At 45.0% G+C, this 17,786-nt stretch overlaps 2 protein-coding genes across 5 annotated transcripts in view; one reads left to right on the forward strand and one right to left on the reverse strand.

Moving 5' to 3' along the window:
• IMPA2 (inositol monophosphatase 2) overlaps window positions 1–6,663 on the reverse strand; it is a 22,522-nt gene extending 15,859 nt beyond the window's left edge. The window contains exons 1-2 of the mRNA XM_080580367.1: window positions 6,502–6,663; window positions 244–377 (exon numbers count right to left, since the gene is read on the reverse strand). Of these exons, the coding sequence (XP_080436493.1) occupies window positions 244–377; window positions 6,502–6,612 (245 nt within the window). The 5' untranslated portion in view covers window positions 6,613–6,663. The remainder of the gene's footprint in view (window positions 1–243; window positions 378–6,501) is intronic.
• A 69-nt stretch (window positions 6,664–6,732) lies between these two features.
• The window catches only part of MPPE1 (metallophosphoesterase 1), a 32,499-nt gene continuing 21,445 nt past the window's right edge, over window positions 6,733–17,786 (forward strand). For 2 of the 4 annotated variants that reach the window (XM_080580352.1, XM_080580355.1), the window contains exon 1: window positions 6,734–6,844. The gene's annotated coding sequence lies outside the window, so the exon portion shown is untranslated. Of the gene's footprint in view, window positions 6,845–17,786 lie in introns of all 4 variants that reach the window. The other 2 variants (XM_080580353.1, XM_080580354.1) reach the window with 2 other exon arrangements.

Genomic DNA, 17,786 nt, shown 5'->3' on the forward strand with positions numbered 1-17,786 from the left:
TAGGGCAGTGGTAGTTCTTTAAAATGGAGTCCTACAAACGTGTCCAACAGCAATAATATATGTAATATATGAGAGATACATAAAACTGAAAGAAGCTACTACTGAATTAAGAAAAAAATAATGTTTACCAATGATAATCTGACTTCCAGGAATAGATTTTTAAATTCCCTTCGAAAGCCAGTCAAATATAAAGCTCTTATAGGACAAAATGGTCATTCATAGTTTCTTTCTATAGACACTCACCTGTGGGAGGGAAATTTCTCTTTCAAAACAGAAATAATTAAATTTTCCACAAAATGATCAGTCTCGGTCACGAGGTCTGCTGCAGATGTCTTTGTAGACACTTGTTTTTCCTCTGTTAGAGCTTTCCTAATAATCTGAAAGAGAATTTCACAAATCAGATTTGGTTTCCATTCACCCTGTGGACATTAAAATACTATATTTACTAACAAAATGGTAGCTAATCCTGAAAAGCAGTAGGTCTAATTCTACCAGAACCTATTCTAGCTCTTCTGAGTAAAAATCTTTCTGAGATAATGAGTACTCTTTGGGAACACAACATTTTGAATCACTCTGCAGGAACCTCTCTTGACAGTTCAGAAAGGGATTAAGAACGGGACGCAGCTGATGGAATAGAAGTATGATAGTGATTTAGGAAATTAAAGAAAATACGTGTAAGATAAGAAAGAAACTGGAGGCCCATAATTTTTCACAGAAAACCTTTTTTCCATTTTAAAAAATCATTTACAGGACCAATACCCCCACTGCTCCTTTACTTCAAAAAAACATGCAATAAAGCAAACCTCATTGGTTTCTTTTTGCCAACAAAGACACAATATTTATTTCTTCTTGTGTATATGGGTGTTAGGAACTTCAAGTGCGGACTACCCACTAGTCTCAAAGAATTGCTTTATGTTTAACAAAAACAAAGATTTAGGCTTTTCCCCAGATATGGAGCCAGTGATCTAACTCTGGATTCTCTTTTGTAAAAGTCTCCACATCCTTTTAAAGGGTTTTACTGATATAAATTTGGAACTAAACCACATCAATTGCAAATGCACACATGGGAACACAGTTGATAAAAGCTTTTCCCCAATTTTACAATTTTTTCCCACCCCTTCATTAAAAAAATGGGGGGGAGGGGGGAGCAGGATGGTAATGCTCAGCTTGAAAAAGGAGCTGCCTAATTTTTTAACCAGTGACCATTATGAATTATTTGAAATTAGGAAAACCAAAACAAAGATTAGACTTATTTCTGTAGAATTATATTAAATTAAAAACAACACCAAGGAGACTAATATTCTGAGTCCCTTCTAAAACATAAATTTTAATTGCTTAGTTAAATTTCAACGGATCAGAGCATTTTAAATTTACCTACACAGAAATGTTTTAAGACCAAACCAAACAGTTCTGCTGTATTATGCATGGGAAAAGGAACTGGGAACTCCCTAATTTCAGTCTCAACTCTTGGTTTTTGTAGTCTAAAATGCTACATTTGAAGGGTTTTCAGATTGTTCTGACACGTAATCGACTTTGTTGGCTGTTGCCTTAGCATTAGTATCTGGACTAATGTTTCTGCTTCACGAGCTGCAAAGCATTAGTTCTGCCTCTTTACTGAGCTGCTGAGGCCAGATTAAAACATTTCAGTTTGAACTTTAGCAAAAGTTCATTATTGTATACCAAAACATTCACTTAATCATTTTCATTCCCCCAGTGCCCTGCTATGGTTTTCTCGACGCTTTAACCACACGGCCGTCATAAAAGCGCCGCTCTAGGAAGGCCCTCAGGCTGCTCTGCAGTCCAAAGCACAATCCAAAACACTGCAACCATCTCAGCCGCGTTGTGTAACCTATTCTACAGCACCTGCTATGCTCGTGCCTTGTATTTTCATCACTCTTTACTTCTGTCCTGCCTACATAACGCGTTCGATGTGTTGCGTCACGTAGACAGAAAGCTGAGGAATACCACGTCGCATTTCTTGCCCTGCACTCTCCTTTCAGCAGAGAGGGTCTGAGTTTCTCTTTAGCAGTGCCGTGCGCCTGACTCCTATTCAGTTTTAACACCCAGTGGACGGAAGAGATTTGTGCAGCCATGTAAATCAGTACACGCTACCATTCATTCGGCAGGGGACTGCGGTCACACCTGGCTCACGATGCAGAAAGAAGAGCGGCTGTGAAGGCTCTTGTGGGGCTGTGCTGCAATCGCCTGTTTCTGTTGTGTGCTCCAGCACTTGAGCTTTCCTTTTTAAAGGCAATACTTTGCACGACATTTTTAAACTTGATTCCTGTCCTCCGAAGTGCTCACTTGGATCTGCTTGTGGGTTTTAGATGTGGCATACACGTTAAAACACTCAACGTTACCAGGTCCCAAACTGGATTTTTGCAGGATCCTACTTGATGTGTTCTGCCTGCTTGACAGCTATCAAAAATACCCTGATTTCCCAGATTGTTGTGTGCTACCGTTATTGTAACCAGACTTACAATGTGCCTACACCACTTACTTTCAAAAAGAAGCTGTGCTGGGGTCACCAGCAGTGAATGGGAGCCACACATGCGTTAGCTCACCCAGTGAACCAGGAGATGCTGTGGGGTGGACGGGTCCCTGCCACCTCACGGCCTCCTAAAACGTGTCTGACAAAGGAATTCATGTGGGTTTGTACTGACCCGTATGGGCATGCAATCCAAGTCAGAGCCCAACACGCAAAGACCTGCAAAGACCACGTGTATTCCCTGCATCATCGATGAAGCGGCTTTTATTCTTCCCAAATTTATCACACAGCTCAGAGCGGTCCTTGACTCTGCTTACACTGAATAACCCCCAGAAGTCCTCTGCCTCCCAGGAGTATCAGAGCCTGGTGCTTCTCAGGGGACAGAACAGGCAGAGCACGGCGAGAGCATCACCCAGCTCCTCTCCGTGTTGAAGCCCTACAACAAGGTCTGTAGATACCTACCACAACTGCCTGCTCTTCTCAGCTGGGCATGGAGCTACACAGAGCTCCTGTGTTAGGGAACAGTCCTTGCAGAAAGTAAGTGGAAGACAAAAGGGACTATGGGTTGATAAAATAAAAACGGCTGATGGTTCCTTGTCACCATTGTACAATGTACAAAGAAATTGACAACTAAGACGCTGTACTTGGGTTGTAAGTGTATTTTACCAGGCTTTATCACTGTATCATAGGTTGTTCCTAGATTATGATGACTTTACAATTTCTAAGCAGCTGACTTTTGACAGTGTGTTTATTTAGAGCAGTGTTGTTTAACACTTCTAGCCCATGCTGCCCCTCCACTAGATCAGGGCACATCTGGGGGTTCGTACAATGCAAGAACATCACAAGAACTGTACACCAGTACATTCACGAAGACCACAACTGCAAGAAACGGACTGCCCCTGCTGCCTTGTTCATTTGCCACGGAGCAGAGGAAATGGAGCTGCAGGGGCTCGGTGCAGTCACGATCCCGGTCTCTTCCTTTCCTTACACCTTTGTGAAATGAAGACATGCAAAGGAAAATGGAGAGGAAAGAGGGCCCAGATGCTTCCTCCCCCAACACCTGCCAGGAGAGCCACCTGCAGTGACGTGCTCGCTGTTTCATTTCACCATACCGCTTGCACTTACCACACTCTTCTGGGAGCCCCAAGGTGGAATTACATGCTTGCAATGTTGTCCTGGAGTATTTGCTTACTGGTAAAACCAAACATCTAGATGAAAAGCATAACTATCTGCACATAATTTAGGAAATACCAATCTGCTTTGCTAAAAATAAATAAATAAAATGAAATAAAAACTATGTTCCATAGAAAATAGCCTAAAATATCCCCTGGGAGCTAACACTGGGAAGAAATCTTGACTTTGAAGAATATAAATTGAAATTATTTTTATTTGCCAGTGGATTTTTTTAAATGTGGGATTCTGCTAGGTCTCTCATGCCTCATGAAATTATTTTCTAACCCCTTCAAAAAAGAAACAAAGTATGTGTGGACTTCAGCAGGCTAGCTTCTAGTCTCAGTTTTTTACCCTTGTTTTCACCTTGACGCAAATTTACTTATTTTTGGGAAATTTTTCCAACTGTAATTGCAGAGAACTGTGTAAATATTACCCAGTGCTCAGTAACATCAAAGGTACAGTGACTAGTTGTACTTGCTTTTCTTTAGGAAAAAGACATATTAAGCCAATGGGTGTATTCCCATGAACATAGGGCGAAGAGTTTACTCAAAAATAAAAAGCAGAAGAGACATCTGAAAAAGTCTGGTTATAAGTGGCCTTACAGAGTGGATTAGGCATAATTTTGATATGGGCCAATTACAGAGGTTACATACAAAAAAACCATACATGTTAAACAAAAGACTGTGATATTTTGTAAGAATAATGGAACTACATAGTAGCATAGGCAGGAGAGGCAAAGACTTTAATCTGGGAATGGAAGTTACTCCAGCAACACCACTTTTGATGCACATTCAAAGAATCGTTTTTTTATTGGCCTTTTAATTCTAGAAGAAACAATTCTAGAGCATGATGGAAAGATGATATATTTTACTTATATTCATGAAACATGATGCAACATGGGGAGACCACAGAACCATACTGCTAGTTGACTTCTGGAAACCCAAAATCTTGCTTTGCATGCCTTTCTTCAGGCTGGCCTCTGCGACAAGACTCTCTTAGGCACTTTCTAATGATTCCACGGCTTCCTAACCTGCCATGGATGGGAGAAATGGAGGGCCTTAAAAGAAAGGCTGAAATGGGAAAAATTCCTGCAGGGATGGAGACAGCACTCAGATCTGATGAAAAAAAAAAGTGCAAACAGATCTGTGGGGGCAGAGGTGAAGGTGGAGGGGTCTGAGAGATGGGAGAAAAGGCAGAAGAAAATGAAGGATAATTTGTCCAGTGGAAGTGACTGGTTTTGATGACCAAAACAAAACTCAATTTTATTGATTTTCAACAAAAGTACATCTAGCCCCATCAAATCTATGTTACATGGCACTTTGTGTCCTTACCTCTAGCTTCTTTTCAGAGTAGTAGGAAGTGGACTGACACTTTAATGACATATATTGCCCTACCTGTACCTTTTGTTCCACAAGGACTTCTGACAGTTTTTGTAACAAAAAAACATTCTTTAATATTACAAAAACATTCCTTAATGTTACTATCCAACTCTCAAATCCTACTTAAACAGCATCCTTGGCTGGTTTAAATTTGGCCTGCCAAGAATCAGTCATTTCCTGCCAGTTGCAAGGTAGCAATGGCAAATGGCAAACTGATGCAAATTGAAAAGGTGCAAATATCAGTCCTCTGGAATGTTTATTTCTTCCAGGAAAACATGCTCAACTACGGTCTTCTGGGTGACTAAAATGGTTGGAGATGGTTAAGGCTATCCTCAAAGCTTGATATTTTGAGAAATTAGGTGTGGAAGCTTGAGTCATGAGAGGCCTCCTTGTGAAATGGCTGGCAGAACGAGCGTGCTGGAGAACCTCCCGTTTGGAGATTCTGTGAGAGCATGACCTGTCATTCCAATTTGGATTATCCACTTACTCCTTGTATCACTACAACAAGTCCCCTCTCCTCTGGCGTTCTGCTAATCTTTGCGTATGCGCATGTGCGTCCATGAAGGGGGAAACAGGTTTAACGATACACACTAAGGAAGAACTAAAGGTCACAGCGTGCGGGTACGAAGTGTTTTATAGTGGAATGGAAGCAGAAGAGCAATGCATGTTGCGGAGACCTGTGTTTTACCCAGTTTCTCATCTGCTGATCCCACTTCTTGGCTCTGTGAGAGCCGGTGGAAGTTCTGCTGTTGCACACCACGGGGCCAGGAGCTGACTAACCTTCTGCTGCATCGAAACACGGATCTCAGCGTACACCTCTGGAGAGGTACTGCTGAATTATCCCTGTCAGTGAATTTCGGCCGCCCTGAAGACACTGGCATAACCAGACGATGAAACCTCCCTGGCACACCTATTTTTTCTCCACACAAACGCTGGCATCGTCACGCGTAAACACACAACGCTCTAAACCATTACAGGACTAAGTGCTTGGTGGATGACTGAAAAAGTTACGTGAAAAGCATCCACGCTGACAATATTGTTTGGTACTATCCAAGCCCTCCGAGCCACAACCCAAACCCGCAATGCCCGGAGGCGCCTCCCGGTCCTTCGGCCGGCTGCAGCCCCCGGGCTCTGCGACCACCGCCGGGACCCCTCCTCACCGCCGGGACCCCTCCTCACCGCCGGGGGGCCAGGCGAGGAGCTGCTGCCGGCTCTGACAGCCCCGCCGAGCCGAGCCGAGCCCCGCCACCAGCCCAGCGCCCACACCCGGCCTCCCCCCCCCCCCACTCCACCTCTTCATTTTGTAATTTCTACCCCCAAAACGCACCTCCCCAGCCGCCTGCGGGCGGGATGCTCCAGCCGCGGGGCGAGCCCTCCCCGCTGCCCACCCCCGTCCCGCCGAGCCCGCAGGCGGGCGGCGGCCCCCCGGGGCTGCGGGGGGCTGCGAGGGGCGGCTCTCACCTGCCCGGCGCGGAGCGCCAGCTGCACCGCCACCTCCAGGCACTCCTTCCAGGGGTCCCCGCCGCCTCCCGCAGCCCCTTCCTCCTCCTCCTCCTCCCCGCACGGCTTCATAGCGGCGGCGCCGGCTCCGCTGCCCGGGGCAGGGCCGGGGCGCGGGGGCCGGCTCCCCGGCGAGGAGCGGCGCGGAGGAGGAGGGAAGGAGGGCAGGGAAGGAAGGAGGGAGGGAGGGAGGGCGGCCGCTGTCACTCGGAGCCCCAGCACCGCCCCGCCGAGCGGCTGCGGGGCGGAGGGAGCGGCGGCTGGCCGGGGAAGGCGGGCTGCGGAGGCTGGCCGCTAATTTTAGGTGAGCCCCGGGAGGGGGGCGGAGAGGGGCCGGGGGTGCCCCGGGGGGCGGGATGCGGCGGGGAGGCCGCCGGCCCGGCTCCCCCCCCCCTTCCCACCCTCATCCCCGTCCCGCCCCGCCTGACATGGCCGCCGCGGGGCCGGGCCGGGCCGGGCCTGCAGCCGCGCCGCGTTGGGAGCGGGCTCGGCGGCGGCGGCGGCCCCGAGCTGAGCCTCCCCCGGCCCGGTTTTGCTGCCCTAGGCTAAACGGGAGGGGCGCGTGTGCCTCGCGTCCAGCCCGCCGGCGGCGTTTTGCTGCCCTCGGCAGCTCTCGCGGCCGCCTGTACGGGCTTGCTATTGTGTGAGGGAGACAGGGCGCGATCCTTATCGGGGAGGGGTGAAACTTGCCCGGGGGCAGGGGCAAAGTGGGGCTGGCGTGGTGGGTGCTGAGGGGAAAAGGCTCGCGTCGAGGTCCAGCATGCTTGGGGTGCGAGGAGGAGTGGCACCAGGAAGAGCAAGGAGGCAGTTGATCAGCTCTTTATCAACATTTTATTAGTATTTGAGAGCTAACGGGCATGGCAACAAGTCGGTCACTGTCTAGAGTTTCCAGTTGGCTGTGTCGTGCATCGCTTTGGATCCCTCCAAGATGAGGAGAGTGGGGAACTGGTTCCTCCACAAAGCACAGGCCAGCCCACAGCGTGCTCCAGTCCAGAAGAGCAAGGGACCGGTGGCAGGGAGCTGAGCAGTTCTAAATCCACCTTAGAGAACAAGAGAGGAACCGGTCCGTAATATTTACAGCACCAAGCGAGTGTTGGGAACTTCCACTCCTGTCTGCCAAAGCGAGGCTGTTCCAAGTGACTTGTTCTGATGCATACTTAACGTTGAATTGAACAAAAGAGAGCCTGGGGATGGAGCGAGGACACAAAAAGGAACCGTCAGCTTAGCTTTTTGAAGAAGGCATCAAATACATTGAGTGTACGAAATTTGTTATTGTCGTTCAGCACCTGCTTTGTGGTCGAAGCTTTCGTTTTCTATATTAATCCGGCTAGAACATAAATACTTTAGTGGTGGCTGTATTTGCGTTAAGAAAAGTACATAACAACAACACTATCCCTCATATGAACAAAAACTGAGTTGTCAATTTTCTAGGGACTAGGCTAAGTTTAATTGGCTCGGGTATTCTCTCTAAGCTAACAGACCCCAGGTCTAGATCTATTTTCTTTTATTTAATCTTATATTTCCATCTTGTATGACACATGATACTAGAATGAGAGGGATATAACATTCCTGCAATATGCAGTTCTTAAAAGTAATGAACTTTTAAAAAATAAATGGATTGGACTTTTTCCCCTCTAAAATAAATGCCAAAACTTGCGTGGATTGTAGTGCAGGAATTCAACTTCATTCTTTAAATTTCTAAGCTGCAGTGTGTCAGTGGATGCTGCAAAGACAGCAACCCTGTCAGTCTACTTAGCAAAATGCTTTCTACCCCCTTTTGAAAAAAACAAACCAGCAGTGAACTCTTAGAAGGTAAATTAACTAATACCCTAAGTTTAAAAAGTTTAAAGGCTCACTTAAGGTGTGAAATTATGATTTTTTGCTTGAAGGAATCATTACCAAACGTGTCAATCCTTTTGCTTATTATTCTGTTTCTAAGTCTTGTTTCCTCAGACCTTGTATCTGCCTTGTCCTTATATAAGATTAGTTCACTAGGTGCTATAGCCCTACAAACATATTATAATTTGGAATAGTATGGAATAGAATTGCTCTGGATTCTTCCTTAAGCTCAGCTACCTCAAGGTTTTAGAAATTTGTGCCTTTTATTGGTGCTGTTCTCAGCACAGCTTGAAGTGACTTCAGGACCTTGCCAAGAGAGCTTCTGTGCTGGGGCATTAACAAACATACTTACTGGTGAGATGTAGTGAAAACAGCCTTAACTTGGTAAAAAAGAAAACCTGTAGCTACCTATGGCTTTGCATTCTAAGAAGCATCTCAGACCGTGGTAGAGCATCTGTGTTTTCTCACTTTTTCCTTTAAAGAGCAACTCTTAGTTACTGATTTGGCCAACGGTGAAACAGTGCGTACCTTCAGCAGAAGCTGGCTAGATGTTATTCTGATGCAGAGCAGATGGCTTCCTCTCTCGTGTCTTGGGCCTGCTGCAACATTTGGAGTTTGTTGTGGTTAGGCTGCTATCTGAAACATCTCTTCAACTGGTGCTTTACAAACAGGGCAGTGTGAATGATGGTATAGTAGGTGGGATGCAGAAATACCCTCACTGGAGATGGTTGTAGGAAATCACTGGCACAGTGAAATACTGTTGCAAAGAGGGGAAAGTGCTCCTCTCAGTATTTTTCCAAGCAGGGGTAAGTTCTTTGTAAGTAATGTGTGAGTGGCATTTGGAAAATGAGCGACTCCATCTGGCTCTGTAAAATTTCCCCAACTTTCTTTTCCCTCTGGTGGTAGAACATTAGTAAAAGGATCACAGAAGGCTGAATTTCAAAGGCTAAAATAACAACCGAATGAACCCTTGGATTTTACAAATTCATTCCAGTTGTGGTAAAAGATTGGAAAACGGAACTAAAGAGCCAAGAGGAGTACTTCTTAGAAAATTACTGACTGCAGCTATTATTTTAAGACCCTTCAAAGTACTTTGCAAAAAATATAGTTGCCAGTAAGTCCTATGAAGAGATGGCAATACTTCTCTTTGTCCTTCTCCTATTCAGTGATGACTGCTTTATGACTACTGTTCTGAAGTTTTTTCAAACCTTCCTTAGTCTAGACCTGCAGGGCAGCATGAGCTTGCTGCTGTGAGCTGCCAGGTGCTGTCGAACATCGGTGTGGTTCAGGGTACGCCGCAGTTGCTCTCTGCCTGCTGGATCAGGCTCTTGGCTCACCTTTCATAGCTGCCAAGGTCTTTCGTAACCTCCGATCTTTCATAACCCTAAGTGCTAGCCAGTTCCCCTCACATGCCTTTCATAATCTACACACACACACAGGCCACGCGTTTCATCTCGTCGGCTTGCTATAGACTCATCCTAGATGAACTAGAAATACTGGTGCTCCTCGGGTGCTTCGTCGGTCTGAATTCTTCTGAGCCTTGACCTGGTTCTCGCAGAGGTCGGATTTCCTTCCCCGAGACCGAGAATGCTCAGCAGAGGGGAAAACGCGTTACGAAACGGAGTGCAGAGCATAAACTTGGATTTCCTTTTCTCACAGGCTGTGAAGCCCTTATTGACTTGCGTGTTACCTAGCTGGCATACCGTGTGGTATCCTCTTTCGTTTCCATTTCTGGACTGTTGCACGGTATTTCTCGGTGCGGCCGCTGTCTGCGCCACCCGGAGGTCCAGCCTGTTCCACAGCCAGCTCGGTCTGCACTACCAAAAGCAGGGTCACTCGGAAGGGAAGCTGCTGCAACTGAAATTGGTTTAATTAGGCCTCAGCCGACAGTTCGCCATTCTCCTCTTTGACAGTAATTGCACGCTGCGGTGATGCAATAAAATTTGTTGTAGTTTTTACAGAAAGAGAGAGTGACCTCCTCTGGCTAGCCAGCCATCGCTGTGGAAGCCACAGATGTCTTCAGACACACGCAGCTGTCACTTGCCGGGCTTGATGGATGATCTCTTAATAGGAAATTAAATGGGAGAGCAAGTGACTAACAGCTTTAATAAAAACAGAGGGGGGGGGGTGGAAAGGAAGTAATCTTTTGGAATTATTAGCCTGATGGTGTGAAAGAGCATTTCCTCAGCATGACAGCCAGTGGCTTGCTGCACTGTTATTAAAGCACTTCAGTGTGATTCCATACAGATGGTCTTTTTACACAGCATAGGATTATATTGGATTAGTCACATAAAATTGTTGTTTACTGTTTCTAGCCCTTTTCCCTGGAGCTTTTCTCAGTATCCCATGAAGAATGAAGTTTGAGGCTGACAGTCTGCCTGTAACCTGATGACGACAAACCTCTCGTTTGTGCAAAGTGCTACGGTACTGTAGTAGTTTAATGTAATGGCCGTGTTGCAGTGAATAGATTTTATAGCTGATAGAGAGGATGCTTGGCCCAGCTTTTTGTTTTGTCTTTTAGGAGCACAAGAAGGGAAGGTAATTTGTAAGGAGACGTTCTCATTTCTTGCTGGATTCCCCCGAAGAACTGTGCAGATGCCAGTTCTGCTCCATCAGAAACAATTAGGAATTTCCAACGCTGGCACCGTTTCTCATAATGCTCATTAGTGACTCTGGTCCGCTCATTAGTGACTCTGGTCTGCACTGTTCTCTGTGGTGCGTTAGTTGTTTCCTGTGTTTCCTTTCTGTCATTCAGAGTCACATCCTGACTGCCTTTCTTCTCTGCATGCAGGAGGCCCCGAGATCACTGCTCGGGGAGTGCACGTTCTCCCTCCTGCCACAAATTAACAAAAATTCCCCAGCAGAATGTGACCTTCGAATCTGTTCTGGGAGCTCGTTAGCGTGGAGATCAAGATTTTGGCTTCAAGATCTGACAGATAATGGTGAAGTGGCCTCCTTCAGTGTTTTCAAACTGGTTCAGTCACTCCGGGAAATTTTCCCTTCCAGGAAGGACAGCTGAGATAGCTTTCCTGGGGTGTGATTGCCTTTGATTCTCCCTTGAAAGGTGGTTTTCCTCTCCAGAGGGAGATCTGGGGACAAGGTAATATGGTCTTGAGCTGTTACTGTTTTTCCTAGATATCTCTGGGTGTAGAATAAGGTGTGGGTCTTTTCTCCTGGCCTTGAGGGGAGAAGTGGCAGACAGTCTCTGCCACATGCAAGCCTGTATAATTTTTTGAACATTTCTTGCTGAAAGTACTAACAAACACAAAGCTGAAAAAAACTAGTTTTATAACCTGTTTTTTCTATCACTGAACATGATACAGAACTTCTGTCAGTATGCTGTGGCAGGGATCTCTGTAGCCTAATTTTGTATAAAAACTGTTGCCTACCTTTGGCTTTTTCAACTTTCAGGCTAAATTGATGTCCTGTTATTCTTATGTATTATGAGAAAAGATTTATTGTTTCTAATTCTGTAAATCCAATCATGTTTTTTTTTTTTTTTCCTTTGATTTTTCTCTTGATATGCAGGAAATATTACTCAACTTCTGAACTGAATTCTGAACTTTATATTATTTAGCTCTCATCTGTGGTTGTGCCGTGGCTCAGGAAAGCCAGACTGCTTCTCCCTGTTTGAGGGAAGGTTCCACGATGTTTCAACAGGGGTTTGTCTGTGAGATTGGCAGTGCTGACAGGCCAAAGAGCCTAATGGGTAGTGGTGGTTTTACCCCACGGGGCAGCTGAACTCCACCATAGCTGCTCTCTCACTCCCCCTCCTCAAAGGGAAAGGGAGAAAATACAATGGAAAGGGCTCAAGGGTTGAGGTAAGGACAGGGAGATCACTCACCGATTACTATCGTGGGCAAAACAGCCTCAGTGTGGGGAGATTAATGTAATTTATTGCCTATCACTACCAGACCAGAACACTTGAGAAACTAAAAGCAAACTAAAAACACCTCCCCCCCATCTACCCTTTTCTTCCTCCTCCCCCTGAGCGGCCCAGGGGAATGGGGAATGGGGGCTGTGGTCATTCCCTAGTACTTCATCTCCGCTGCTCCGTTAGGGTCGCTCTCTGCCCCTGCTCCACATGGGGTCCCTCCCACGGGACAGCCTGCTCCACCAGGGGCCTCTCCACAGGCCGCAGGGGAACTGCTGCTGCGTGCCTGGAGCACCTCCTGCCCTCCTGCTGCACTGACCTTGCGGTCTGCAGGGCTGGTTCTCACTCCTCTCTCCCAGCTGCTGTTGCACAGCTGGCTTTTTCCCTTTTCTAAATCTGCTCTCCCAGAGGCCCACCCAGCATCGCTCCCTGGCTCAGCTCTGGCCAGCAGCAGGTCCCTTTTGGATCTGGCTGGAGCTGGCTCTGATCTGACATGGGGCAGCTGCTGGGCTCTCCACACAGAGGCCACACCTGCAGCCCCCCTGCTACCAAAACCTTGCCACATAAACCCAATATATGGATAGAAAGAATGCATTAGTGTTGCCGTCTTCCAAACTGAAAGGGACTCACGAGTCATCGTTGATACAGCTGGTGGATAAAAGTGGGATTCATTTGAGGCAGATGAAATTGCTGTGTGTTTTTACGAAGGCATGTAGATTTTCACAGGAGAATTTAATTCCTGGACAATCTCACGAGGCTAGTCTTGTGAGGGTCAAAATGACATACGCTGTCCTTTAATCTGTGTGGAAAAAAGGCTATGCTTGGAGTTATGATGGGGTTGCATCAAGTAATCCTGTGCTCAGAGATTTTCTGACAAATTAAATCAATGATTTTGGTGCACATGTATCTGAAAAAATGCTACGGGTCACATTCCTGCCGCTTGGCAATAAGTAGCGGGCTCAACACCACTGGAATCAATGACATTGTCATTGGTGTGTGCCAGCATGAAATGTGTCTCAGCTCATACCAAGCTGAGTTAGAAACAGAAATGCAAGGAAAAAAAGAGTGTGTTCAACAAAGTGCTTGAGTAACAGCGTAGGGAAATGCTTCTGCTGTAATAATTTACAATGAAAAGTAAGTATTTTAATGGCATTTCATACATTTACAGACAAGTTTTTAAAAAATTGCGTATTGCTAATCTCTGGAAAATATTCTTTCCTAATTAAGTACAGAAAATCCATTTATTGTTTGTATAAACTGTAGTTTGTATATACACGGAGGCTAACATTATCTTTTGATTTTGAATGCTTTGACATCTGATGTCTCGTGTTACCTAGCCTTGGGCTGTTTTTGCAGATCTATTGGGTATCTTTAATTTGGAAGAATGGATGCTTGCTTTGAAGTGGAGCCGCCCAGAATCAATGATCTCTTTTGAAAGTGTTTGTTCATAGTGTGCATGATAAAGCCTACAAGAGCTTCAGCTGTAGCTTTTTCCAAGAGTTTGAAGATACAAGTAGCTTTGGATTTATTTATTTGTTTGTCATTTAAATCAGTGTTTGTTTGATTAAAATTTGAATCTTACACAGACTCCTTGCAGGTGTAGGTGCATAGTTCAGAAACCTGTCTGTTGTCATCTTCTTCCGCCTATCTTCAATTCCCATACCAGCTATGGAAAAGCAGGACAGAGGGAGGCTGTGTAGCTCAGTTTCTAAGTCAGAAATCAAGGATTCTAGTTTCCCTTTTAGCTCTCTTCACTCATTTCTCTACTTTTCTGAACATCGTTTTCCAGTCCATTGAATAGAGGCGTTCTGCTGGTAACATCTTCAAGTTCTGAAAAGTATTTGGATCTTAAAAAGCATGCATAGCTGCTGCATTGTTGTCTGCTCCTATTTACTGTGTTTGTGGAAGGGTCAAAAAAAAAAGGGTCTGCAGCTTTCTCATCTGAGAATGACCCAAGACATACTGCGGGCCCGTTTTCTTTGCCACTTCTGACCTACCTAGGATGCTGTCTGAGTTCTGTCCAGTGCTGCCCGTTCTGTGCCTGCTCTTGTTTCTGTGGAAGCCCTGACTTAATCTGTCTGTGCTTCCTCCTCTTCTTTTAGTGCTCCACCAGTAGTGTTAAAAATATCCCAAACACTTGGGTATCAGAATATAAGTCATAACAATGCTTGCATATTCTTTATAAAATAACCATATTCAAGTGGCCTTGCCTTCTATAGTATTATGACTATCAATTATAACTACCCCTGACGTTCCCAATGTTGAGGAAAAAATAGTTATTGTACTCACACTATGAGGTACTGGTATGTTGGATGCATTGGGGACCACTGTGCTAATCATTCTTCACCACGCTGCAAACAGTTTTGCAAAATATCAGGATTATAGATGGATATTCTCTTCTTCTAAGCTTACTGTTTAAAGTTAGTAACAGAATCATTGAAATGTGGGGCTAAAAGAGGCTTTAAAGTGGTCTCTGTCTACTTGTACGCCAGTACACTGCGCATGTTAGTTATACCTGCATCCCAAGTCATGCCTGCTAGGTGGCTTCCCTGGTCCGTTTGTGAAAACCTGTAGCGAAGGAGAGAGAACTACACATATTCTTCTGCCTTCATATTAAGGAATTTTTCCCTGTCATCCAACTGAAATAATCTCTGTTTGAAAGCAACTTTATTTCTGCTCTTCCTTCCTGTAGAGGATATAAGGAACTATTATTACCATCCGTTGCAATAACCAAAGATTAAAAAGAGAGTTACAATGATTCTTGGCAGTCTGTTTTCTTGACTAAACAGTTACTTCAACCCGTCCTGATATGCTGTATTTTCTGCCTCGTGTCGCTTTTATTCCTGTTTTCTAGACTCCTCTCAGGACCTTACCCGAGATCTGGTTTGTGCTGGTTAAAACTGAGTGGAGCTGAGTGATCGCCTCTCGGGATGTTGCTGCTCCATCAGAAAATGGGGTTTGCCTCTTTCTGCAGCACCATGGCACTGCTGGCTTGTGTTCAGCTTGTGGTGTATTATATTATGACCCCTCTCCCTCTTTTTTCTTTTCTTTTTTTGTCTTTGTACTGCTACTGTAGCCGTTTACATCCAGCTTTTTTTCCTCAATAAAAAGACTTTGTAGCTTTTACAGTACTAAGCTTCAGTTGCTAGTTCGTCAATGCCAGTAGCTGATCAGAGTAGCAGTTTTGTTGCCAGGCTACTTGGGGACAAGGTGGTTTGTTGGGGCCCCAAAAATTAGCAAGAGTGGTTCGGCTGTTCCTGGAGTTAGGGAAACCATGAAGAAAGCCTCAGGGACAGCGAGGCCTGGCAGCTGCCAGCGCCTGGGCACGCCATTTCCTCCCAGGCGCTCTGGGATTGCTGCTACGTGAACACCCCGTGACAAATACACACACACACGAAAAGATAAAGGACGAGAAAGCAGCTAATATCGGTAACACCGCGGCCCCGGGAGCCGCGGCCGCCTCAGGGCCGTGCCCGCCGTTGCCGTGGCGACCGTCGGGGCCTCCCCGCGGGGCGCAGCGGCCCGGCCATGGCGCTGCCGTCGGCCCACCGGTGCCTGCAAGTGAGTGGGCCCCGCCTCGCTGCCTGCAAGCCCTCGGAAGGCGCTGCCGGTAGCTTCGGGGGCTGGTCTGGCGTCGAGGGGCTCTCGGTGCTCGGCCCCTGCTGCCTGAGCATCGGCTGGTGACGGGGGCTGTGGCTCAGGGGCAGCCGGGTTTGGGCGCTGCTGCTGGCGGTGTTTGGGTCGGGGGTGGAGCTGCCGGGCTAGGTTCAGCAAGTGTGCGTGGAGAAATTCTCCTCATGACACTATGGAGCAGTCTTTCAGCTTCAGTGACGCTAAAATGAAGATAAACGTGAGCTTAGTTGCAGATATTGCTTAGAAGTGTGTCGCTGAAAGCTTGCGTTTCATCCCCTTGCAATTTATTTTAAAATACAAACCCATTTTGCCTTATTCACTAAAGAACAGACAAGTGAGAAGCCTTTAATATACACCTTCAAGGAACCGTATTTAAGTTCAGTATATGAAGTTCAGTATAAAGTTTGAAGCCAATTACTTTTCTGCTATTTTGCTTTGTATATATTTACATAGTTCATGGTATATTCAATATATATATTCAATATATATATATAATATATATATAATATATATAATATATATATATATAAAATATATATATATTATATATCCATTCAATATATATATTTACATAGTTCACGGTAAATTTAGCAAAGCTCACAAGAGAGACTTTTAATCAGAACCGTTATCAATTCCATTAACACGTGATCCGAAAACGTTGCTTGATTTTTCTTTTCTGACTCTCTTGCCTTTCAGCTCAGTGATGAAAACGAACGGTTACTCAAGAAGCTGAAAAAGCTGCAAACGAAAAATAAGGAGCTGGAAAATAATTTGGCTCAGATTCAAGAAAAGCTGCGCCTGCAGCAGTTAATGCGTGACTATGTCACGAGCAGGGAGTAAGAATTAATTGTCAAATTGGTATTTCCTTTTTTTTTTTTGTCAAAAGAAGTGCAGGATTTCAAGACTTGTATGTTGTTATTCCTCAGATGCACTGGGCCTTATTTGTTCTGCACACTTTGAGCGGCTGTCTATGAATAGGATGGGGGGGAGGGAGAATGCTGGAGGCAGGTAAAGGAGTGAAGGATGCCTGGGGCAACTTGGGCAAAATTGCCCTTGTTGTAGTAAAACAAACAGTTTTAGTATCAGTAAGTAATAGCACTGCTTAGCCATTGTGCTCTCTGTGTCTAACTAAAGAGTTCTAGTGTATTTTGCCAATGAGCAATGAGTGGTAAGAGAGTTAAAGTGCATGGGTACTGTTTAAAACACTTGGAAACTGTGACCCTGAGTACCTGAAAAACTGTAGATCTACTGTTCTGAAAAGTGTCCTGCCAGGATTTACATAAAAATTTTTACAAAATTTTTCAAGTTAAAATTTGGTGTGTTTATGATCCTGCCTGGAAATCTCTATTGTAAAATCAAACTGAAAAGTAATTTAGCCTTTTTCAGTTGCTCTGTATGGTTCCAATTAAATTTGTCAAATCTAATTTTATTAAGTCATGTTTATTTTGATTAAGTGTTCAGGTTCAAACAGAAACACACTTATGGCATAAAGGTGGATACAGCAAGGATCTTAATCTAGAGGGTGAAAGTGTCAGGTGAGTTCTTGGAAATTTTTTCTTCACAGAATTAAATGTATTATTCTTTGTAGGATAGAATATGTTGCTCACGGTTGGGTCAACAGACTTCTTGTTAACTTCCCTGGAAGCTGATTTTTCCCTTTGAAACAGATTGGAAAATTATTTTATTTACATTTTAAAAGAAAATACTAAATCTTAAATTAAACTTGAAAATAGCACTGAACAACGAACAAAATGGATTTCTTTGACAAATCTTTCATTGAGAAAAATTGTAAGATCCTTCATGTATGTATGTGTTTTATGTATACATGCATAGACTGCATACATGACTTTTTGGGTAGATTTTTAATAATCAAAGTTATATAGTTTCCTTTTCTCTTCTG

Source organism: Anser brachyrhynchus (genome assembly GCF_964034855.1).
Source record: "Anser brachyrhynchus genome assembly, chromosome: 2".
NCBI classification, from domain to species: domain Eukaryota; kingdom Metazoa; phylum Chordata; class Aves; order Anseriformes; family Anatidae; genus Anser; species Anser brachyrhynchus.